This window comes from Mirounga angustirostris, unplaced genomic scaffold (genome assembly GCF_029215605.1).
Source record: "Mirounga angustirostris isolate CCGP_5_RB_7025 unplaced genomic scaffold, mMirAng1.0.hap1 SCAF_1, whole genome shotgun sequence".
Lineage (NCBI taxonomy): Eukaryota > Metazoa > Chordata > Mammalia > Carnivora > Phocidae > Mirounga > Mirounga angustirostris.
This window is the reverse complement of record NW_026991709.1, coordinates 81239872-81262180: the sequence shown is the minus strand read 5'-3', so window position 1 is coordinate 81262180 and position 22309 is coordinate 81239872. Positions and strand designations below refer to the sequence as shown.

The 22309-nt window shown below is 54.2% G+C and overlaps 2 protein-coding genes across 9 annotated transcripts; one reads left to right on the top strand and one right to left on the bottom strand.

The window, feature by feature from the left end:
* Positions 1-45: 45 nt before the first annotated feature.
* On the bottom strand, positions 46-14304 carry CLCN2 (chloride voltage-gated channel 2). 5 transcript variants are annotated; one of them, XM_045903241.2, is made up of 24 exons: positions 13955-14292; positions 11465-11621; positions 11166-11297; positions 10665-10793; positions 10443-10576; positions 10256-10333; positions 10088-10166; positions 9861-9986; positions 9670-9754; positions 9477-9578; positions 8338-8422; positions 8044-8199; positions 7582-7651; positions 7262-7372; positions 6824-7037; positions 6390-6523; positions 5968-6140; positions 5734-5848; positions 5460-5533; positions 5176-5235; positions 4989-5027; positions 4697-4801; positions 562-648; positions 46-430 (listed from the first exon to the last, which is right to left on the bottom strand). In XM_045903241.2, the coding sequence occupies exons 1-24, from the start codon at positions 14024-14026 to the stop codon at positions 236-238; spliced, it is 2712 nt and encodes a 903-aa protein (XP_045759197.1). In that variant the 5' UTR covers positions 14027-14292; the 3' UTR covers positions 46-235. The 5 variants fall into 5 exon arrangements, with proteins under 5 accessions (XP_045759197.1, XP_064440389.1, XP_064440385.1 ...); XM_064584319.1 differs by lacking the exon at positions 13955-14292 and having other exon boundaries at positions 11465-11746; XM_064584315.1 differs by having other exon boundaries at positions 9477-9754; positions 9861-10166; positions 13955-14304.
* Positions 14305-14528: 224 nt separating this feature from the next.
* POLR2H (RNA polymerase II, I and III subunit H) lies at positions 14529-20791 on the top strand. 4 transcript variants are annotated; one of them, XM_045903231.3, is made up of 6 exons: positions 15430-16199; positions 16307-16432; positions 18343-18426; positions 18510-18603; positions 19150-19233; positions 20383-20791. In XM_045903231.3, the coding sequence occupies exons 3-6, from the start codon at positions 18378-18380 to the stop codon at positions 20498-20500; spliced, it is 345 nt and encodes a 114-aa protein (XP_045759187.1). In that variant the 5' UTR covers positions 15430-16199; positions 16307-16432; positions 18343-18377; the 3' UTR covers positions 20501-20791. The 4 variants fall into 4 exon arrangements, with proteins under 4 accessions (XP_064440428.1, XP_045759187.1, XP_045759183.1 ...); XM_064584358.1 differs by lacking the exons at positions 15430-16199; positions 16307-16432 and adding an exon at positions 14529-14634; XM_045903227.3 differs by lacking the exon at positions 16307-16432 and having other exon boundaries at positions 15437-16199.
* The last annotated feature ends 1518 nt before the right edge of the window (positions 20792-22309 follow it).

The following is a 22309-nucleotide window of genomic DNA, read 5'->3' as shown; positions in this document are numbered from 1 at the left end:
TATCCTGCCAGGGGGGATGCTGATCTTCCTGCCCGTGGAATACTTGCAGTTGGGCACTTGGTCAGATTCCAGGTAGGACGAACCAGGAGCTTGGCACCACCCCAGGCCCGGAAGGGAGGCTAGGGCTTCAGCCTTTAGGGTAGCCACCTCCTTTCCCAAGGCAGAAGGAATAGGAGAGCTTCAGGATTGGCCAACAGCCACGGCCACTGCCATCCCAGGCTGCCCATTGAGGGGTTCATTGGCACTTGTCATCGCTGTCAGAAGGGCTCCCCTCCCGGGGGAGGCCATGATGGGAGCGGGGCCCCCAGAGTGCGTGCACCTCCGTGGTCTCCGTGTCACTGCTGCTGGTGGCACTGTCACGGAAGCTGGCGAGGGGCGGCCGGACTTTGACGCCCTGTGCTGTGACGGAGCCCTCGATGGCCTTCCGGAGCTGGAGAGGGGAGAGGGTCAGACACGTGGCCTCTGCGCTCCCTGCTCAGACTCCACCCTCAGGTGGGTTGGACACAAGCCTGCATGCCTTTTTCGAAGCAGAAATGGTGTGATGGCCATTTATCATCTCACCTCCTTTAGAGTGACGATCCCAATGAGCCTGCCAATACTGGTGACATATGCATGGTCCACTCCCAGTAGCGAGAAGACGGTGTGAGTCTGCGGGGTTGGGAGAAAACACACCGGACGTCACGCGCAAGGGCACAATTCTATAAATTACTGGCCAGAGGGTCCCAGGACAAGGTGGGGGATGGGGGACAGGAGGGGTGCCACAGATAGTGGGGGGGAAGGGAGGGCCACCGGAGGGAAAAGAATAATGAGAATGTTTCTGCAGCCAGGCCTCAGAAACTTGATAATGGGTATCTTTATGTTGCTTATGTTGATGGAGAAACAGACAGAGGAAGGATTCTTCGTCCCATGTTGGAAAGGAGGATGATGGAGGAGAGAACAACTGTTCAAATGTGACATCTAATGATTGGCTAGGCACTGGGCTAGGTCTTCCTGAAATTAGCAACTAATTTCAGTCCTGTTCTGAGAAATATGGATGATACCCATCCTACGGGAGGGGCAACATGAGGCTCAGTGGTGCGGTGACTTCACGGCTCCAGAAGGAGCTTTTCATCACACTGTGGGAGGAGGAGACTTAGCGCCAGTCCTGTGCAGATGTCCAGTCGGTCACGGAGGTATCCGTAGCCTTTAGGGGTACCGGCCCTGAGCTCCGTGCCTCTCACCCCACTTTAGTGGCTGACACATGCTTCCCATTTGCCTCCAGCTGGCTGGCAGTTAAAGTGTCCCCTCCTCCGGGCTCCGACACGTCAGTCGTGGCCGGAAGCTCTCTACGTCTCGCGTATAGTTTGGCTCTTCTGGGGCCCAAGTAGCATCCCAGGTGCTGCTGAGATGAAGCCTGAAGTCCAGGGAAGCGACAGCCATCCACATGCTCCCATGTTTTTCTTGGTTTGGGCTCTCCCCCCACCCCCAACTTTTACATGTAATCCCCGAGGGCTCAGAAATTGTCAACCAGCTTCCCTTGTGTTCTAAGTAGATTTTCTTGGGCCAGATGTCTTGAAAAACACTCTACTGACACGGCCCTTCCTGGAATTTGGGGCCTATCACTTATCGCCATGTTTTGAGTTCACTTTTAAGCCTCTTGGCTTAGTGTCTGAATCAAAATGGGCATTACTAACCCAGCTTTTCGAGTACTAGTTACTCAAACTCATTATAACCGTCTGAAAGCTTTAAAAATATTTTCTTAAACAGGTGCTGAATTTTTTTATTAAAGGACTTCCAGAACTTAACTAACTCTCCAGCTAAGGCATGACCATACTTATAAAAGCAGTTAGGAGTTCAGTTTTAGAGTAAGTTTTTCTGTGTTCCTTCAATACTTTTATCACAACTGTCATGTGGTTATTAGCAAGTTCTTCCTCATATCCAACTTCAATCCTACGTGCTGCATGTTTCCTTTAATTTCCTCATCTGACTTCAAAGGGAAACATATCTCTGTTATGAGATTTCTTGTCCTAATAATCCTGTAGCTTTGTCTTCTTATGGTTTAATAATCCCTCTATCTTCTCCCAAGTATCCTACTAAATCGTTCCCCTGGATTTTTCTTTCTCTCCACAGTCCTAATGAGAATGAGCTTCTGGCAGGCTACGTGCCTTTTAGGTTTGCAAACCACTGGTCCCTGGCAGTCACCAAGCGCTGCTGATCTGCTTCTTGAGCATCTTGGCCATCCTCTCTGACTCCACAACATCCTCATGGGGTCTGTTTTTGGTCTCCCTTCCCTCCAACTTGGCTCTGCCATCCTATGAGCTTTCTCAAACTTGAGTTAGAGCCCAGACGCCCCAGTATGGCCCACAAGACCCTTCCCAAAGCCATACCAGCTGGTCTTTCTGGCCTCGGATTCTGCCAGGCCCTCCAGCTTCCAGCCTCACATAATCATTCATCTTTTCTCTGAAAACGTCCATTTCTTACACACGTCAATCCTTCCCTCGCTACACTACCTTTTAAAGTCCCCAACTGTCTGCCTCTCAGTACAAGCAGTGGTAGTAGTCATTCCTCACATATACGGAACTTCTACTATGGCCAGCACTGTTCTAAAATCCTGTATCAAATCCTTCATCCAAAGAAAAACCTCTGCTAGGGTACTGATCCCCATCCTACCGATAAGGAAAGTGAAGCCCAGAGAGGCTAAGAAATTTACCAAGGCTCCCCAGCTAGCTGACACATGGCGGACTGAGGATTTGGGTAAAGCCTGGCTGGCCCAGCTTTGACACCCTAGCCTCTCCTGCCTCCCCCACTGCTTGTCTGTAGGTGGCCTCAGAATGAATGCGGCATCTAGCTGGTGTGGCTGGCCAGCTCTAGACTCGTGGCTTCCTAAATAGTTTCCAGTGAATTCCCTCTCCTCCTGAATGTTCTCCTCCTGAACTTGATTAGGCTACTACTAATTGATTCCTCAGGCCTGCAAGGACATTTTGAATTCTAATCTTTTATGTTCTTATCGCTTCCAGTTCTTTGTACTTTTGTTGGTCGGTTCCTCAAAGGCTTCTTCTCTTCCTCTGATTTTTAAGTTTGTAACAAACACCCACTTTGTTCTTTTTTATTTTAATTTAATTAGACACCGGGGAGCCCATTGGAGGTCCTGCACATCTTGGGCTTGGGAACAGTGGATTGACAGGGAGAGGAACAACAACGTGGCCATCTGAAAGAATCCTGGGATTGGGGCCAGGAAATCTGGGCTCTGGGCCTCATTCTGCTCTATTGACTCAGGCAAGGGACCTCCTCACTGCCTCAGTCTCCCCGCGTATTAAAGTGGTTAAGTCCCCAGGCTTTTGGGTCAGACCATCTTGGGTTCCAGTCCAATTGTGCTGCTTACCAGCTGTGTGACCTTGGGCAACTTGCTTAACTTCTCTGAATCTCAATGTCCTCATCTATAAAAACTGGGATATCACAATATCTATTTCACAGTCTTGTTATGAGGATTAAATTAAACATGAAGAACTTGGCAAGTGCCTGGCACAGAAGCAGATACTAAAGAAATGGCAACATTCTTATCACCATCATCATTATGGGACATTTGAGGACTAAGTAAGATGATAGAAAAGCTTTAGAGGTCTTAGGAAGAAAGGCTTTAAATAAAAACTCAGTGTATTCTCAGGCCTATAGATTTTTTTCTTGCAACTGCACTGTAGTTCCCTAGTCACTTTGATCTGAGGTCTTTACCCAAAGGCTTATAAGTTCCTTTATTGCCTTTTGCTTTTTTTTTTTTTTTTTTTAGTTATTGCCTTTTGCTTTTCTGTTTCTTTGTGCCCCGTGCTTTCTGGCCCAGCCCCTGCTTGTCCGAGATAGGCTGGCTCTTCCGCACAGCTTGCACTTCAGCTAGCTGCCGGGGCTGCAGACCTTGGGAGTGTTCCTCCGCTGCCGTTGGAGGCATGCAGGATTTAGCTAAAATACTTGGTTTCTACCCCAGCACCCTGCCGGGTTTGCCTGCATTCCCTTAGAAGCCTGAAGGTGCCCGATGATGCCGCTGCTCTATGCTGGGGAGCCCCCACCCTCTGGCGTCAGCCTCACCCTCCACCAACCTGTCTGCACTCAAGTTTTCTCCCCACTTCTGCAGGCCAGTTTGCCCTCCTCCTGGGCTATCTTCCTGTGTCCCTACCAGTTTTCCTTTGGCCTACATTAAGTCAGACTTTCTGGGGTCTGACATTCCAGGCCCCCCACTGGGCGTTTCTCATCTTTGTTTATCTCTTCTCTGCAGTGTCCCCACCCCTACTTGGATGTTTGTTAGCTTGTTTATTAGATTTTCTTGTCCTGCTTGTTTCTCACCCATTTTTTTCAGCGGGGGTGTAACAGCCTTGTTGGGTGCTGGCAGTCTCCTGCATGCCTCTGACCCTCGCCTGGCCTTCTGGCTTCCACCCAGCTGAAACCCTGTCTTTGTTGCTGCTTTGGTCCAGAGTTCCCAGGGGGCAAGGCTGAGCAGGGGAAAAATGATGCCTGGCTCCACGGTAGGCAGGAAGAGGCTAAGGGGCCCTGGCTCCCGGCCTCCCATCCTTTGAGGCAGTGTGTCTGAAAAACATCTCAGCCAAGAGCCCAACCTCTGCTGTCCTGTTTTCCCCCACTGGCCTGCGTCCAAACTATGGGCGGACCTAGATCCCCACCCTGTGTTCCTGAGAGCCCAGGCCGGCCCCAGGCCAGGGGCCATGGCCCCTACCTTGTGCAAAGAGGTCCGCTCCACCAGCTGGAAGGGGGCGGGGTCAATTTTGCAGTCACTGAAGTTGACAGGTTCATCCAGTTGCTGTTCTTCCCACTCCAGAATCTGAGAGGATGAGACTAAGAGGATTAGGAGGAAGGTGCCAATAGCTGCTCTCGCCTCCCTGAAAGCTGGCCTGCCCCTTTTCCCACCCACGGTCCCTCCCCACGGTCCCTCCCATGGGGACAGCCGCCAAGATGATGACTGCACATTCCCAGGCAGAAGGAGGGTCCAGAGTCCAGTCACACCTTACCTCCTCAGGGGTCATCTCGCCTTCCAGGTCTGAGTCACTCTAGGAGAGAGGGAGGAAGCTTGACAGCTAGTGGCTGGGGGGAGGTGGAGGTGGGTGTACCCCCCCCAGCTCAGGGAGGCTGATGCCGCTAGAGCCCAGCCCTCCCCGGTTAGTGCTCCTGGGCTGCAGGAAGAGAGGGAGCACTTACCGCCAGGGAGATTCGGACCCGCTTCAGCTTGCGCGTGTCACATGATTCCGACTTCTCCAACTTTGTTAGAGCCAGAGAGAAGAGGAGTTGATGTTACAGGGAGGGAGGTGAGGGTAAGCGGTGGAGCTGAGAGGAAGGGCATGCAGCAGGGACAGAGCTGACATCTGGGAGGGCAGAAGGGCAGGGAGAATGGAGGCAGGCTTTGCAGGGTAAATGGAGAGGTGGTCTTAGTGTCAGAGAGAGAGAGCTGGAAAGAAAGAGACAGAGAGACTCCAACCACTCACCTCTGAAGCAGCCTCAGGGGTTGGACTGCCACAGAAGAGGCTCCTGAGGGCGATGCCTGCCTGCTCCATGTTCCCTGTGTTCCCAAACACAAGGTGGGGGGTGGGGGTGGGGTGCAATGTCATCTTTGAGGGAGAGGACCAGCAGAGGTGAGGAGGGCGAGAGGAGAGGTGTCCTGGTTCTACCCCTGGCCCATCTGGGCAGCCTCTTACCTGGGATATGCTCAAGCAAAATCTCAGGGGCTGGGTTCTGGCTGTTAGTGGGAGACAAGCTCACCTGTGGGACTCTCCCCGAGATTCATGGTGTTGCTGGGCCCCCTCTTGAGAGCAGGCTTCAGGGGCTTGTGAGTCTCTCCCTGGGCTGCAGGGAAACCTGAGTCCTCTGTGTTCACCTGCACGGGCAAGGAAGGGGCTGGTGAGGCTATGGCCCCAGATCGCCTCTATGTCGCCCTCCCAATCAGTCTACATGACATTTAGGAAGTTTGTGTGACTGTGGGGTTTTCCTCCTCACCTGGAATCGGACGGATGTCTCAGGGCTAGGGGAACACTCCTGATCAGAAGGTGGAGAGGTCTGGGCAGCTCGACGCTCTTGCATGTACTGCCGCCGGCGGGCTGTGCTCAGCTGGGCCCCCAGCAATGCCACCACCTGTGAGCGCTCAATGGAGCCCAGGAGGATCATGGACTCTGGACAGAGCAGGTGGGAGGACTCAGGAGCTGGGGGTGAGGTCCTCCTACCCACCCCCCGGCCTTCTTTCACACCCAGAGTGTGGCCTTGGACATAGGCCACACACCAGAGGGAACTCCTGGCTGGCAAATGCTGGCCTGCTCCCTTTGGAACCAAGGAGACTGGTTCTGAGCTTCCTGCGCCCTCCCCCTTCCTGAGTGGCAACCCTGGGAGATGCCCCTAGCACTGGGGTCCCCTCCTGGTCTCACCAGGGGACTCTACTAGGGCCAACATGCGGCCCTTGGTCCTGTGCAGTGCCAGCCGAAGGTCCCGGAAGGTGCAGCTGAGGGCCACGTGGGGAACATCCCGCACCATTATGTCCTCCACTCGCATCCGGTACTGCCTGAGGGCAGAGACATGAGGCACTTGGTTTGTGGTCAGGATGGGGAGGGTAGCCCAGCTGCACTACGTCCCAGGACCATAAAGAAGGCCCTAGCCTGTGGGCATGAGGGCTAAGAGCCAAGGAGTCTGATCAGGAGGGGCCAGCCACAGCTTCCCCAGCGTGTGGACGGGGCAGCTCTGACCAGGAGGGAGCAGGATGGCTGGTCTTCTAGCTTCACTGTCTGAGGACCTTGCTGGAGGTGGGTCTGAGGGGTCCTTCTGACCCTCCCCCGCACCCCCCTTGTTGCCCAGCCCTCCATACTGGTGGCGGCCCCAGCCCAGCTCAGGCAAATAGGGCAGTTTCTTGATCCGGATGATGCTGTCGTAGAGCGAGGGCTGTAGGCTCTGGGCAACGGCGTTGGCCAGGATGACGGCGATCATGACGGGGAGGATGTGGGCGATCTGGCCCGTGAGCTCGAACACAATCACGGCCGTGGACACTGTGTGTGTCACTGCTCCTGCCAGTGCAGCGGCCCCTGGAGATAGCCACCCTCAGTTTCCCCAGGGTGCCCAGGCCCCAGACGACCCTCCCCGCCCAGAGATGGTCCTCTGGGGGCCCTCGGCGCCTCCCAGTACAGACCTGGAGATGGGCTTCTGTATCTGAGGGAAGCCTGGTTCCTGCCAGCAGGGGGCACCAGAACCTCAGACACGTGGCCAGACCAGGGGTCTTCCAAGACAGACGGGGACCGGGAGCACTCACCCACCACTGCGTAGCCTCCGGGCACGATCCGGTAGGTGCTGCTGTCAGTGTGAATCCCATCTGGGAACCAGGCAGCCATGCTTTCGCCCACCAGCCGCCCAAATGCTGCTCCTTCAGGGAGGGGGGTGGGAAGAGAAACAGGTAGTGGAGGGGGAGGGCGGGGGGCACTAGGAAGAGAGAGGGTCAGTGGGTCACTCAGTACAGGGGACAGTCAGGGGGGTGGGGGTTGGGGCTGGACCAAAACCCGCTCCCAGGCAGAGAGGGGACAGCCAGCGGGTGGGAAGGGTGCAGGCTAGGAGAGCAGGCAGCCGAGGACTCACCAATGACAAAGACTGGCATGAAGGCCCCACAGGGCACTGGGATGGTGGTGGCCAGTGCAGACATCCAGAACTGTGGGCGGGAGGCAGTTCAAACAGGTAGAGGCACCCCCAGGCCCCAGGCAGCCCCCAGCTCCACCCTGAGGAGCCTACCTTGCTTATCAGGCACAAACTCCCAGCTATCCCAGAATCCCCCAGAGGCGAAGGAAGGACGAGGACTCCAGAACCAGATGGCTTGGGTTCAAATCTCACTCTGCCATCTCGCTCTGGGCCAGTTATGTAAGCTCTTTGGGTCTCAACTTCCCATCTTTAGGACAGGGCTACTGACAGTACCTTTCTCATAGCATTGTTGTGAGGCTTAAGAGGAATTACTATATGGAAAGTTGGAAAGTGCTCAGAACGGTGTCTGGCACCTAGTAAGCCCAGGTCAGCACTAGCTATATATACACACGTAAGGAGCCCCACCTTCATGAGAATGAAGATGACCAAGGTGAGGAAGACGTTGGCACGTGGTGGGCTCCAGGCCTGTGAGGTTCCTGGCGGCTCCAGGTCCTCCACCAGGCCCTGGCGGACCCATGTCCGGTTGTCAAACAGGGTGACCAGAGTTTCTTTCTGTGAGAGCTATAGGTGAACAGGTGTGCCTCAGGCTGGGGAACAGCCAGGATGAAGGGAAGGGGCCCCCAGGAGAGCAAAGGCTGTTGGCTTTAGAAGGGATGTACCCCAAGGGAGAGCACAAGTGTCTGTTCTGCCTGGATTTACCTGTCCGGCCATGAACTGTCCAAAGCCAGGGGGGAAGGTCAGAGTGGAGATGAGCAGGGTCACCAGAGCCGGGAAGAGCAGGCGTCTAGAGATGTAGGTTTTATAGCATCAAACATGGGTGGTGTACCTACTACAGACTGGTGATAGGCTGGGTGCCCTCACATACCTCAGGGCTGAGATCACAGTAGTCTTGGCCCTTACATAAAAGCGCACAGTTGTGAGAGAAGGTCCCCCTTGCTGTTCATGATGTGATGGCCCCAAGGGTGGTGGCCATCTGGGGTTATTATAAGCCCAAATGCTTTTCTGCCAAGTAGGTAGCAGAAGGTCCACCCCCCACCCCCCAGCCCTCTCTTGGACACCTCTGAGCTGTGACTCCTCCCCATGCTCTCAGAAGCCCCAGCTGAAGGGCGCATTGTGTGAGTGTGGAGAAGTTTTTGCCTCTCTCTGTTTCTCTGTGGTGGCTTAGAGTGAAGGTTGAGTGTTGGGGAAAGCTGGGGCCACTCAGGAAGTTGATCAAAGGTGCCAGAGGGAGCAGGTTCAGTGGGCTGCCCTTTCTCTGAAGGACGTCAGCCCCAACAGAAGTCACGTCTCAGGCCTCCCCACTCCTAATCCTCAAGGTCACAAATGAGAAAAGCTATGCTCTGGAGATAAAAAAAAAAACCTCACCCATCTCCATGATTCAACAGGGGGATGTTAAGGCTCAAACACTCTCCAGGGAGCACTGCCATCCGGCCAGACCAAGGGCCTAAAGAAGGCTTAGTCTTTTTTTTTTTTTAAATATATATATTTTAAAATTTTATTTTTAAGTAATCTCTACACCCAATGTAAGGCTCCAACTTACAACCCCGAGATCAAGAGTTGCATGCTCTACCGACTGAGCCAGCCGGGCGCTCCATGGAAGTCTTCCTCTTTGATCTAAGATGCCTTGACTAAAAATTCAGAAGTGCCAATTCTGAGGTAATCCATATAAAAGCCAAAATGTTCAATCATCCTGGAAAACACCATTGGCTGATGTTCTCAACGAAGTGCTGCCTTTCATTGGCACCTTTAACTACTATTTGCCATCTCACCTGTCACTGGCCCTCCCACCCTTGCACGACCCAGAGAGGCCTAGGGAGGAGAGGCCAGATCCAACTCACTTCTTCATGAGGAAGCGGTTGATGGTTTTCTGCTTCCGCATCACCTGCACAATCTTCCTGTTCAGGTAGACAAAGAGCGCTCCCCCAAAGCCACTAGCAATACTGGAGAGGGGAGAAGCAGCAGAGTCAAAGGGGGGTCTTCCCTCTTTTACCTCCCGGTCCCTGATGCACCCCGGCTCCCTGAGCTCCTCACCCGATGACAGCAAAGGCGGGTAGCTCCTGGAGGTCGAAGGGAAAGTCAAGCCGGAAGCGGGTTTTGAAGAGAGCCGTGATGGTCTCTGAAAGGGAAGCAGAGGACCAGGCCGAGGCAGGGGCAGTGCTGCGGGCCCCCACCCGAGCCATCCCAGGGGCTCCCCTCACCCCCCAGCCCCCACCGCCCCCCACCTTCATCACGGTTCCAGACTGCCAGGACCCGGAAGATGAAGGCGCTGAAGGTGGCGGCAAAGAAGCCCCGCCAGTAGTTTCGCACAGCAAAGAAGGTAGAGGTGACCTCAATGCTGAACAGGACACCTGTGCGGGGACAAGAGTGCCGCCTGAGGCCCAGGCCCAGATGAGAGGGGCAGAGGACGGGAGGCCACGGGCAGGGCAGTAGGGCTCAGCCGACGGCCTACCTCCAATAGGTGCCGCGAAGCAGCAACCCACTCCCACGGCGCAGGCTGCGGCCAGCATCTCTGTGTTCCGGGATTCGTTCTGGCAAGAGCCGTGGAGGCAGAACCGGGCTGTCGGCACAGCCGGCCGCTTGCCCCAGCCCTCTGCCTTCCCCCAGGGCTCCCCCTCACCTCGTAGATGCCCCCAAAGAGGGAGAGGAACTTGCTGAGTAGGGCAGCACACATGCTGGCGATATGCACGAAAGGGCCCTGGGGGGTGGGGGGTAGGGACAAGTGGTGAGTAAGGGACACACCCTGACCTTGGCCTGTCTTCTTCCTCCCTTGGGAGGGACTCCTTCATGCCCCAACCCGCAGTTACCTCTTTGCCAAGGGGCATCCCGCTGCCCAGGGCACAGGTCAGCCCAATGACCTTGGCTACAAAGGTCTTCAGGGTGAGGTATTCCTTCAGCACTACCCCGCGCAAGATGGTCTTCATCTCAGGGATGCCGGACCCTGGAGAGGTTAGGGTCCCACGAGAGTCATTCGATGTGCCCATTTCAGGAGGTTCCCCTCTCTGCCCTCCCCTTCTCTCTTATTGTACCGACAGCCTGAGGAGCCAGGATCTGTGTAAATCCAGCTGAGAAAGTGATGAGGACGATGGGGTAGGTGACCCAGGCCAGGTACTGCAGCAAGAGGCTGGTGTTCAAGCCCTGGGACATCCACTGTTGAGCTGCGGGGAGAAGACAAGCTGCTGGACCCCAGATGCACACACCCAGTCCCCACCTAGCCACTGGGACATACTGATATGACAAGCTGTCCCAGGGAATATTGATCACAGAGAGCATGGGCACAAGGCGTAGCGAGGGGGCCCTAGAGGACATTCTTTGGGACAAAGATCACAGTGGGTAAAAGGGTCAGTCGGAGAGGGGAGGCAAGAAATTGAGGCCTATGGGAGGGGCAGTGGTTATGCCTGAAGAGGGGGCAGTCAGGCTGGCTGGGGAAGGTGGTCAGGGACCAAGTAGCCAAGCTACCTGAACAAGTGTGGCATGGAGGAAGCAGGTTGGTTCCTCCCAGCCTTCCCCCTGCCAGCCCTTGTCCTTACCCTGCAGACAGGCAGCGATGGCATAGTCCATGGCCCAGCTAACCAGAGCCATGAGGAGCCCCAGCAGGACCAGGAAGATCCAGTCTTCACCAACCCTGGACACTAGGAACTTATGGCAGCGTACGGAACAGACTGCGAGCCGGGAAGGGAAGAACAGGCAGGCTAGCACCAAAGTGCTCCTACCTCTGCCCCCACCCCCAACCTCCCACCTCCCAGTGGGTAGCTCTATGGCCCCCAGCCCCCTCAGCACAGCACCGCACAATGCATAGCCATGTCTCCTGCCCCAACCCAGGTCTCACTGTGGCATCGGGCGCAACGGCTCTGTCCATATTCCAGAAGCTCTGGGGGAGCCCGAGGGGAAGGCGGACCCCTCCAGGTCTCAGGCCCTCCCAAGCGAATCCGAGCAGCTTCCTCTTTGGCAAAGGCCCCAAGCTCCTGAGTATATCGGCCATACATCTGCGCAATAGGGAAGATGGGGGCATTAGCAGATGTGAGCTGAGTCGGGGACCACTGCATCCACTCCCCTTCTCCCAGCCTCCACATTATATGCTCCCTCCTGAACCCCCAGTTCCCACTTTGGCTTGGGGTGTGGAAACAAGGCACACTGCAGACTGTGGGGGCTGTCCTGGCCAGAGTGATGGGGACAGCCAAGGTACAGGGCACACTGCTGGGGGTGGCAGAATAATTGGTCCTCTTCTCACAAGCCTGCTTGGGAGCGCGGAGGAGGGGTGGGAGGGAAGGCCCCAGAGGAGGAAAAGATGGAAAAACCTAAGGCAGGCTGCAAGTGGGAGGAGGGAAAGTCAGAGAATAAGGGATGGTCAAGGACGGAAGGGGAACAACAATGAGGGCCTCAGGGAGCTGGGGGCAGCTGAGTTGGGCCTAGGAGCAGGCGGGGCCTCAATCCTTATCACGTTCTTGCTGGGCCTCTAGCCTGTGACCAACTCAGCTGTACCCTTCCCACCCACCCTAATCCCCTTGTCCCCATTCTCCACCCCTACCCCCCCACACCAGCCTGCCAGGCCAGCTGGGAGTGGAAAGTCTCTGGGTGGGTGGAGAGGGCTGGGTGGCCTCAGCCCCACTCTGGAGCTGCCCTGATTCCAGTGGTGGGTTGGGGGTCGGCAGTAGCTGATGGCTGGGCTATGACTGGGGATGTTGGGGTGCTGGGATGGGACAATCGCTGAGCCTCAGCTAGACCTGCCAAGCTGGGCGTGTGTTGGGGGGTGGGGAGGAGTAGATTCTGGCTGCCACCCGCAGAGCTTCGGGACACAAAGGGCTCCTGTTGGGGCTAGGGTTGGTGGGGGGGGTGGTGGTGGGAGGGAAAGATAGAGACAGAGACAGAGACAGAGAGAGAGAGGGAGAGTGATAGGGAAGAAAGGGAGGAGAGGGAGGCAGAGAGAGGAGAAAGGGGAAAGGAGAGGCCAGAGGAAGGGGCAGAGAAGAGAAAGGAGGAGAGGAGAGGGGAAGGAGGAGGAAAAGAGAAAAAAGTAGAGTACAAAGAGGCGGACACAGTGCAGGAGGGGGAGGTGAGTGTGTGAGAGAAAGACAAAGGGATTAGAAGGAGAAGGGGGGGAGGCTGGAGCAGAGGGTGTTCGGGAGAGAGCGTGACCCTGAGGATTCATTCCAGAGATAGAGACCAGGCGGAGGAGGTGGAGATGTGGCTGGTGCAACAGAGAGACACCATTTCGGAGGTCAGGTGCCTGGCTTCCTTGACCCAAGCCCCATTCTCAGCTAGCGTAGCACCACGACGCCAAGTCCTGCCCCTCTCCCTTCTCCACCCCCCCGCCCTTGCCACCTCTCCCTGTCATCCTGTTTCATCCAGTCTCTCTCTTATAATGGGCACCTCCCAGCCCCAGCTACAGCCCAGGACCCCTCCTCCTGGAGACATTCCCTTCCTGCCTCCTTCCTGGGCAAATTCCAACCCAAGCTGGTGAAAAGGAGCCACAGGGCCCACTCCCTTCCCTCGAGTTTGGGTCCTCTGCCCAGTGACACAAGAAGGGGCAAAAAAAAAAAAAAAAAAGGCTTCTCAAACACTAAGTTACAATGGTGGCCATGAGTCAGCTCATAGCCCCAGGACCCCTGCTTCTAATGAGGTTAAGGGACACCCCTGAGGTGGGTGGGGGCTGGATACCCAGAGTCAGCATGGACAAAGGTCCCAATTCCCACACCCATTCCTGCTTGACACATCCTCCCTAAAGCTCCCGAACCCCCCGGGGTGACGGGCCACCTCTTCCCCCAGAGAATCTGGAGGTTCCTGCCAATGCTGGGTTGCCAGCCCCCACCCCCCCAACTCCCACCCCAGCGGAAGGGCTGGGGCTGGGTTTGGGTCTGAACATCTTTCTACACACTCTTGTTTCTACATCCAGTGCAGTGCCACGCACTTAGTGGGGACAGAGGGAATGTCTAGGATGGTGGAAATGGGAGGGAAAAGAGAAAAAGTTCAAGGGTGTGAGTGGTGCTGGGAGGGGTAGTGGGGTGCTGAGACCTCAGCCCAGGTGGTGAGGGGGAGGAGCAAAGAAAACGTGTGTATGTAGGTGTGGTAAAGGGAAGGACACCTGGGATAAGAACCTGAAGTCCTTGTCCTCTGCAGCCCCCCTCCCCCCCCCCCGTCGCCTCAGCTGCATGCAGCCTTCCACCCTTTAGCCCTCCAGCCTCTCAGGCCCTCGAGCCTCAGTTTCCCCAGCTCAGAAGGCGAGGGCGGGCTTAGGGTAGGCCCCCGGGCCTCGCGCTTCGAAGGGTAACCCGGAGCAGCGGTCCGGGAGCGTACTCCTGAGGGCTCGTCTCGGGCTTACCAGGGTCTGCTCGTACTGCAGCGCCCGCGGCTCCATCCCTTCCGCGGCCGCCGCGGCCCCCGCGGCCGCCATCTCTGCCTACAGCCCTCTGGCCTCCCGCTGCGGCTCGGGCCCGGGCCCGGACTCCGTTCCCGGCCCGCAGGGCCCGCGCCGGCACCGGTCCCGTCCCTGCCGCCCGGGCGGCCGAGTGCAGAGTGCAGCGGGCCCCGGGCGGGCGCTGCTGGCTCAGCCTCCCGCTCGCGTCCCCTCCTCGGCGGGCGGGCCGAGGGCGGTGCCCTCCGTGCCGCTCCGCCCGCCCGCCCATCCACGGGGGCCGGCCCAGCCGGGCGGGGGGCTGCGTTGGGGCCGCCGCCCAGGCTCCGGGGAGGCGGCAGGGGGCGCTTGGAACGTGCTAGCTGGCGCCCCCTCTGCGCGAAGGCCTGGGACTGAGAGGGGCGCCGGGGGCCGGAGTGGGGGCGGGTCCGCTGGCACGTGGATGGGCCGGGCTCGGCCCGCGGCGCGCGGGGAGCCGGAGCAGGAGGGGCTGGAGATGCCGGGACGGTAGGGCCTGGGGCCCGGGGCTGCAGAGCCGTCTAGATCAGACTCTGGGCTCAGTCTCTCAGGAGTGGCGCCCTCTCTTGCTTCTCCGGAGGGGTCGGCGGCTCAGACGGGCCTGGCAAGGCCCCTCTGCTCTGTCGAGGGTGAGGAGCAAAGCTGGGGGGACTCGGAGGGGGACGCTAGGCCCAGAAGGCGGGGGTGAGGAGGTGATGCTCGGAACTGAGACCTTCGGTCTCTCTCATTCTCTTCCCTCCTCCTTTTCTTCCTCGCGACTCCCCTAGGAAGTCGCACCTGGAATAACCCGGCCTGCGGGGTGTACCCGGGTGGAGGTGGGGAGGGAAAGTGAAAGGCTGAGGCCCCAGGGAAGAGATGTCGAGGTGCCGGCGAGGCCGCTCCTGGAAGATGGGCGTGGGGGTACAGAGGTCGCTTTTGCCTGGCAGGGCCCAAGGAGAAACTTGAGTAGCTACTGACGACTCGCCACTATGGGGGAACAGCCTGCTGGGGCTCTGCGTTCTCTATCAGGGTCTGGAGAAGGACAGAGCAGAGGGTGGGGTGAGCACAGGGTGGATGGGCAATGTAAGAGATAGTGTTAGGGGAGAGGCCAGTGCCCAGGAAACAGGGAGTGTGCGGGAGGACGCCGTACCAGGATGAGGGGGCATGTGGGAGGCAGAGGCAGTGCCAGAAAGAGGGCAGTGTGAGGAGCCAGCACCCAAGAGGAAGGGGCAGTATAAAGGAAGAGCTGGTATCCGTGGGCGAGGACAGTGCCAATGAAGGGGCACACAGATCAGCGTCCGGAGGGAGAAGGCAGTCCCAAGCTGAAGGGCCAGCGCTCAGGAGGAAAAGAGCAGTGTGATGGCTGGTTTTAATGCCGGGCTGAAGAGGCGGAGTAGAAGAGTAAGGCCCAGGGGAAGAGGGCAGTGGTAGGGAGGGTGCAGCACCAGGGGAGGGCACAAGTGCAGGCTTTCCTCTTCCCCATAGTGACATCATGGCAAATTCCCAAACGGGACGGACCCGGCTCGGGTGACATCCAGCAGGGCCAAGCCGGTCCGGCCCGGGCCGGGCTAGGCCACCGTGCCAGCTGGGGGGACGGGGCTCTGTGCCCTGCAGGGTCAGCGCGCTGGGGGCGGAGTTCTGTTCCGCCCGCCCTCGGCGCGGACTGTGCCCTCGGCGGGCACGCAGACCCGCAGTGTAAGGCTTGGGCCGGGCTTCTCTGGGCCAAGGATCAAGGTCCCTGGCTGGGGTAGGCCCCCGTGCATTCCAGTCTTCCCGACCCGGACTCTCAAGAGGGCGCAGTAGAGCCTCAGCGTCCGGCGAGAAACCTCGCCACCTCGGCCGGAGGTGGAACTAATCGTGTCCCCGCCCCGGGGCGGAGTTATCCGGCCCTGAGACCCGCCCTAAATCCTGAGGCCTCTCGGAAAGAACCATTAGGGGCGGAAGTTAGGAAGCCCCGAGAGCCAGGCGGCGGAAGTGGTAGCTTTACTGCATGTCCGTGGGCATGCGTTGTTCTCGTTCCTTGCTGCCGCTCTCTAGGCACTATCTTTCCCTCTTCTCTTCTTTTCTCCACGCGAGGGGGAGCGCGTACCCCTAGGCGTGGTCCCGCTCCCAGCCCTCTGCTACTCTCGTGGCCACCTCACCATGGCGGGCATCCTGTTTGAGGATATTTTTGATGTGAAAGACATTGACCCGGAGGGCAAGAAGTTTGACCGAGGTAAGGTGTACGTAGACTTAGGGGCGGTTTAGAGGAAGGGGCTAACCGCCTCGGGGACACGCCCCTGGGCCCTTTGTCCCCCCAACCCACGTGGCCTGCCCCTACAGGCAGTTCCTGATATAGGAATCTCCCTCGGGAAACACTGTATAGATGGGAACACGGAGACTCCGGAACTCGGCCTGGCTTCACACAGGCTGTGCCCTGTGCCTGGGTGGCCTTCTCTCATGGTGCTGGTAAACTGCATTTTTCTAATCGCTCCCCACTCTGTGGTAGGCGCTGTATCGTGCACCTTACATGCATTTTGACCTACCTATTCCTTTCAAGAGCCACCATGAGGTAGTTGGTGTCTTAATCCATTTTGTTCCGAGAAGTTAAGTAACTTACCCAAGGCTGCACAGTGAGTAATGCCGACTTCAGAGCCTATATTCTTGTATTGTCCTAAGAATCTTTAGCTCTTTGTGACGTCCTCTCAGAGTTAGAATTGCCTGCTTGCTATACAGCTCTTTATTCTGTCATTGATCAGTAATCATTCCTCCTTGGTGTCTGTCTCTTCCTTTGCTGGAGACTGAGACGTTCTTCAAGACAAACACCAGTTCTTAGGAGTACTGATAATCCACTCAGCACAGAACCTGGCACAGAAAGACAAAACCTTTGGATGAATGGGTAACTTGCCCAAAGTCAGGTTGTTTCTTTTTTTTTTTTAAATTTAATTTTATTATGTTATGTTAGTCACCACACAGTACATCATTAGTTTTTGATGCAGTGTTCCATGATTCATTGTTTGTGTATAACACCCAGTGCTCCATTCACATGCCCTCTTTAATACCCATCACTAGGCTAACCCATCCCCCCACCCCCCTCCCCTCTAAAACCCTGTTTGTTTTTCAGAGTCCATAGTGTCTCATGGTTCATCTTGCCCTCCGATTTGCCCCCGCTTCATTTTTCCGTTCCTACTATCTTCTTTTACTTTTTTTAACATACAATGCATTATTTATTTCAGAGGTACAGGTCTGTGATTGATCAGTCTTACACAATTCACAGCACTCACCATAGCACATACCCTCCCCAATGTCTATCACCCCCCCACCCCATCCCTCCCACCTTCCACCACTCCAGCAACCCTCAGTTTGTTTCCTGAGATTAAGAATTACTCATATCAGTGAGATCACATGATACTTGTCTTTCTCTGATTGACTTATTTCGCTTAGCATAATACCCTCTAGTTCGGTCCGCGTCGTTGCAAATGGCAAGATTTCAGGGTTTTTTTTTTTGTTTGTTTGTTTGTTTGTTTTTATGGCTGCATAATATTCCATTGTGTATATATACCACATCTTCTTTATCCATTCATCTGTTCATGGACATCTTGGCTCTTTCCATAGTTTGGCTATTGTGGACATTGCTGCTGTAAACATTGGGGTGCACATACCCCTTCGGATCACTACATTTGTATCTTTGGGGTAAATACCCAGTAGTGCAATTGCTGGGTTGTAGGGTAGCTCTATTTTCAACTTTTTTCTTTTTAAAGATTTTATTTATTTGAGAGAGAGAGAGACACAGCGAGAGAGGGAACACAAGCAGGGGGAGTGGGAAAGGGAGAAGCAGGCTTCCCGCTGAGCAGGGAGCCTGACGCGGGGCTCGATCCCAGGACCCTGGGATCATTACCTGAGCCGAAGGCAGACGCCCAATGACTGAGCCACCCAGGCGCCCCTATTTTCAACTTTTTGAGGAACCTCCATACTTTTCCAGAGTGGCTGCACCAGCTTGCATTCCCACCAACGGTGTAGGAGGGTTCCCTTTTCTCCGCATCCTCGCCAATATGTCCTTTCCTGACTTGTTAATTTTAGCCATTCAGTCAGGTTGTTTCTTAATCACCTAGGCAGGCCTAGAACCTGGATATTATTTATTGCCAGAGGACCTGTGATTCTTTTCTGAGATTCTGTCCACTTGCCATAGTTTTCTCCCCTGTCCTGGCATTTCTGGTTCTGATTGAGTCTGCACTTCTTTGGGAGCAGATGAGAGGCTAGTGGATGCAGACTGGGTTAGAATGAGTGTTCAAGTACATATAATCCTCCAGAGTGGGGTCTGCAGGGTCTGCCCTGGGCCTGGCAGTTACCTACGCCACTCTTTCTCTACTTCCCTCCAGTGTCTCGACTACATTGTGAGAGTGAATCTTTCAAGATGGACCTGATCTTAGATGTAAACATTCAGATTTACCCTGTGGACTTGGGTAAGTATTGAACACAGACAATTGCAGGAGGCTTTTTTTCATTTCAGCTGTTCTTCAGCCTCAGATATTGCCATGATTTTCAGGTGACAAGTTCCGGTTGGTCATAGCCAGTACCTTATATGAAGATGGTACCCTGGATGACGGTGAATACAACCCCACAGATGATAGACCTTCCAGGTGAGGAAGTGAAGACGGGAGTACTTGAAATATGCCTGAGGACTAAGTAGATGAGTGGTATAGAAGGATCCTTATTTAATTTGTGGAATAAATGATTATCAGTAGAATCTGAGCAACCTTAAGGAAATTGCTGCACTTAAGAATTCAAACAGCCAGGTGTTTATCCAGGGCAGTGATGACATGCTTGTGGGTTGTAGCTTATTAATCGCTGAGGAGATGACCACTGAGTGACCCAGGCTGTGTGAGCCTTGCATCTTCGGAGGGAGTTTGGTGTGATGGAAAGGCTTTGGAACTCCACTAGAGTTCCAGTCTCAACCCTGCCACTTACTTATTGAATAGCCTTAACCTCTTGCAGCCTTGATTTCCCCGTCAGGAAAGTACAGATGGTCACACCTTGCTCAAAGAGTCCCTGGGAGGAATAAATGGCATTGTGTTTGGAAAACGTCTGTTAGAATGTTGACACTTAGTTACCAGTTATCGTTTTTAAAGGGCTTCTTATTACTGTTAACTACTTTGAAGAATAATCTTGCCACCACTGTTCCACAGGGCCGACCAGTTTGAGTACGTAATGTATGGGAAAGTATACAGAATTGAGGGCGATGAAACTTCTACTGAAGCAGCAACGCGTCTGTAAGTTCCAGGGTCTTGGGAGAACCCTTGCCCCCCAGCCCCGTGCTGATAACCTGAGCTCTGCTCTGAAAATCTGGGCCGTGCTTCATGTTTCCTGGGTTGGGTCTCTCTCCCCAAGCACCTCAGACCTAGGTGGGACCCAGAAAGAAACTGTTGTGGGAACGGTTTCCAGTCTGAAATGTAGGCTGCTCACTTGGCCCTTTGTCAGGACCTCGGGGCCCAAGGGTCCAAATGAGAAACTGATGATCTTGCTATGTGAAGTGCAAAGGAAGGTTTCTTCCCCAGGAACTAGATGCAGCATTAACTGATTAAACTGCTAGGCTTTTTTGTTTTTGTTTATTTGTGTGTGTGTTTTGCTACTCTGGAATCCAATCCCTAGTTCTTTGGTTTCCCTGCCCAACTATTTTTTCTCTTCTTTAAAATTTTATTAAAACAATATGTGCCCCTTGTAAGAAATTTGAAAAGCAGAGAAGTAATGTGAAGAAGCAAAAAAAGTCACCTATAGTTCCATACCCAGAGGGAATCTTTTACATAAACATTTTTAAATATTCTAGGTTTTTTCCTGTGTACTTTTTTCTTTGAGATCACATTTATTACAATGTTTTCTCCTGCTCTTTTTCTTCAAGTTATGTAAAACAGGTTTCCCCATGTCAGTTTCAAGCTTTTCCTAAACATTTTAAAAAAAATTTTTTTTTTTTTTTAAGATTTTATTTATTTGAGAGAGAGAGAGCACAAGCACGGGGAGCAGCAGAGGGAGAGGGAGAAGCAGGCTCCCTGCAGGGAGCCTGCTGCGGGACTCGATCCCAGGACCCTGGTATCGTGACTGGAGCCGAAGGCAGACACTTAACCAACTGAGCCACCCGGGCGCCCCTCTCCTAAACATTTTAATAACTGCATAACATTCCAGTAAATGGATATATCTTAATTCATTTGACCATTTCCATTATTCTGGGCGTGTAGCATTTTTCACTCTTGTTGATAAAAAGAACACTTCTTTGCACAAATTTGTGCATTCATCCTTGTCTGAATTTTGGTTCCTAATGACAGAACACTAGAAGGGTACCTCTTTTTCTTAAGCTGGGATGGAGAGCCATTAGGTCGCTGCCGCTCCAGAGCTTAAACTCATGGTACTGGGGCCTTCTGTTTCAGCTCTGCCTACGTGTCCTATGGTGGCCTGCTCATGAGGCTGCAGGGTGATGCCAACAACCTGCATGGATTTGAAGTGGATTCCAGAGTTTATCTGCTGATGAAGAAACTGGCCTTCTGAAGCACCCAGGAAGCCAACCTTGCTGCTTAGTCACTCAGGACTTGGACATCCATTCGAGCCTGAGGAGCAGTTACTACTGACCACCTGTTCAGGAAGGGCTGGCTGGCTGGCCACTGGGGGTGCATCTTTAGGTGGTCTGGACTCAATGGGAAACTTACCTGTGAAAGACCCAGTGGGAGGGCTTAAAAGGAATCAGAAGTTGTTTGTGTATATGATTTTTTAATTAAACTTTACTTTTTCAGACTCTTTTCCCCACCTTAAAAAAAAAAAATCTTTTCCATTACTCTAAAATCATTTTTTTCCAATTTGCCTGTGGTATATTGTATTTCTGGCCCACAGCCAGATGATCACATGTCAATGTAGGATCTATTCTGACCTTTTGGTATCTGGGTTTAGGGTTATCTCAGCCTCCTGGTTGACTATCCCCAACATTTATTCTCCAATGTGATTTTCTCTCTGGGAGAGAGAGTATTGTGCTTTTGGCTCTTGAGGGCACCCCAGCCCCGGAAGATACCACCCATTTGGCATAGAATTTTGAATTGGCAAGGAGCCCTGCTTGTGTCCTTCCAACACTTTCAGTCTCTTAGGAAGTCAGATCACGTTGATTTGAATGAGTCACTTGCACAGCCTGGAAATGTTCATTTTTGTGGAAGCTTTGGGTGGAGGCTTTTAGATGCCGGCTTGGGACCTGACTACGAGGAGAGTAGGAAGAGAAGATTTGGTGATTGTAGGAACAGGTGGAGGAGCTAGGTGTCTGCTCTACATTCCCTTGGCGACCTGGAGGGCAGGGTAAGTGGGTAGGGGTGGGGGACCAGTGACACTGAACAGGCAGCTGCTGCACAGACCAGTGCAGTGGACGGGGCAGCAATACCAATGAGGTTGGCAGTCCAGTGGCAGGCAGTACCCAGGACAGTGGAGCAGCCTGAGTACAGTCACTAACTTAAAACTGGGCAAGAACAAAATTGAGGAAGTGGTGATGCTCACTAGGACTCCAGCATATGAGCTGGCTCTTCAGTCTGGCATTCGAGGTCTCTGAGAAAGTATCCTGGACTCTGATTTCCCCTGGGAAATTCAGGGTAGCAATCCAGAAAGATGGCGAGTGTGTATTAAGGAGTTTTGTCTTTTGATCTCCTGGCTTTGCCTGGGGAGCCTGTCCCCCTGCTGGGATGCCCAGGGGTGTTTCCTTCCCCGTCATTTTCAGGTCTTTACATGAGGTGTTAGAAATAGTATTTAGGGAAATGGGCTGAAAATGAATGATCTCTGCGGGCGGGGAGGAAAAGGTGTTTCTTTGGTTTACTATGTGGGGGGGATAGAAGATGCAGTGGGGGTTGGGATGAATTTTTGTGGACTCCTAGAACTTTTACATGGAGTCAGATTTTGGGGGGTGTTTGAGAAGGATGGGTTTAGGTTAGAGTCGGAGAACCTAATTCCCAGTAATAGTTTGTGGGGTAGCATAGCACACTATCCTGGCTGCCCTGGGGTGGCAGAAGAGAACTGGCATGCAGTCGGATAGAAGGGTGTTCTGGTTGTAACAGATTTTTGCATTTTGTGGAAAGGGAAGAAGGGATAGAATCAGCCTGACGAAGTTTTGGGAAGGGTTAGATTCTCAATAGGGACAGCTTAGTTCACACTGGAAAAGCCCATGAGTTATTTGCATTTGCCCTAAAATAGGTCAAATGCCAATCCTGGATGCCTGGAACTTACTGGCTGTATACTTCTTGCTGTTTTGCCGTCCTTGTGTCTCATCTGACTGTGCTGAGAACCCTGAAGCCTTTGCTCTTGGTCCCTTTGGCATATCTTGTCCTGGGT

Bases quoted from the DNA above. Each gene is read 5' to 3' on its own strand.
- CLCN2 (XM_064584328.1), bottom strand. From the start codon at position 11,708: ATGTGGAGGCTGGGAGAAGGGGAGTGGATGCAGTGGTCCCCGACTCAG. The intron at 7,373-7,581 runs GTGAGTCCTCGG...CCCTCCCTGAAG, and splicing joins CATGCCAGTCTTTGTCATTG to GAGCAGCATTTGGGCGGCTG. The intron at 7,038-7,261 runs GTGAGTGCTCCC...GGCTATCTCCAG, and splicing joins CGGAGGCTACGCAGTGGTGG to GGGCCGCTGCACTGGCAGGA.
- POLR2H (XM_045903227.3), top strand. From the start codon at position 16,127: ATGGCGGGCATCCTGTTTGAGGATATTTTTGATGTGAAAGACATTGAC. The intron at 18,427-18,509 runs GTAAGTATTGAA...CATGATTTTCAG, and splicing joins GATTTACCCTGTGGACTTGG to GTGACAAGTTCCGGTTGGTC. The intron at 19,234-20,382 runs GTAAGTTCCAGG...CTTCTGTTTCAG, and splicing joins ACTGAAGCAGCAACGCGTCT to CTCTGCCTACGTGTCCTATG.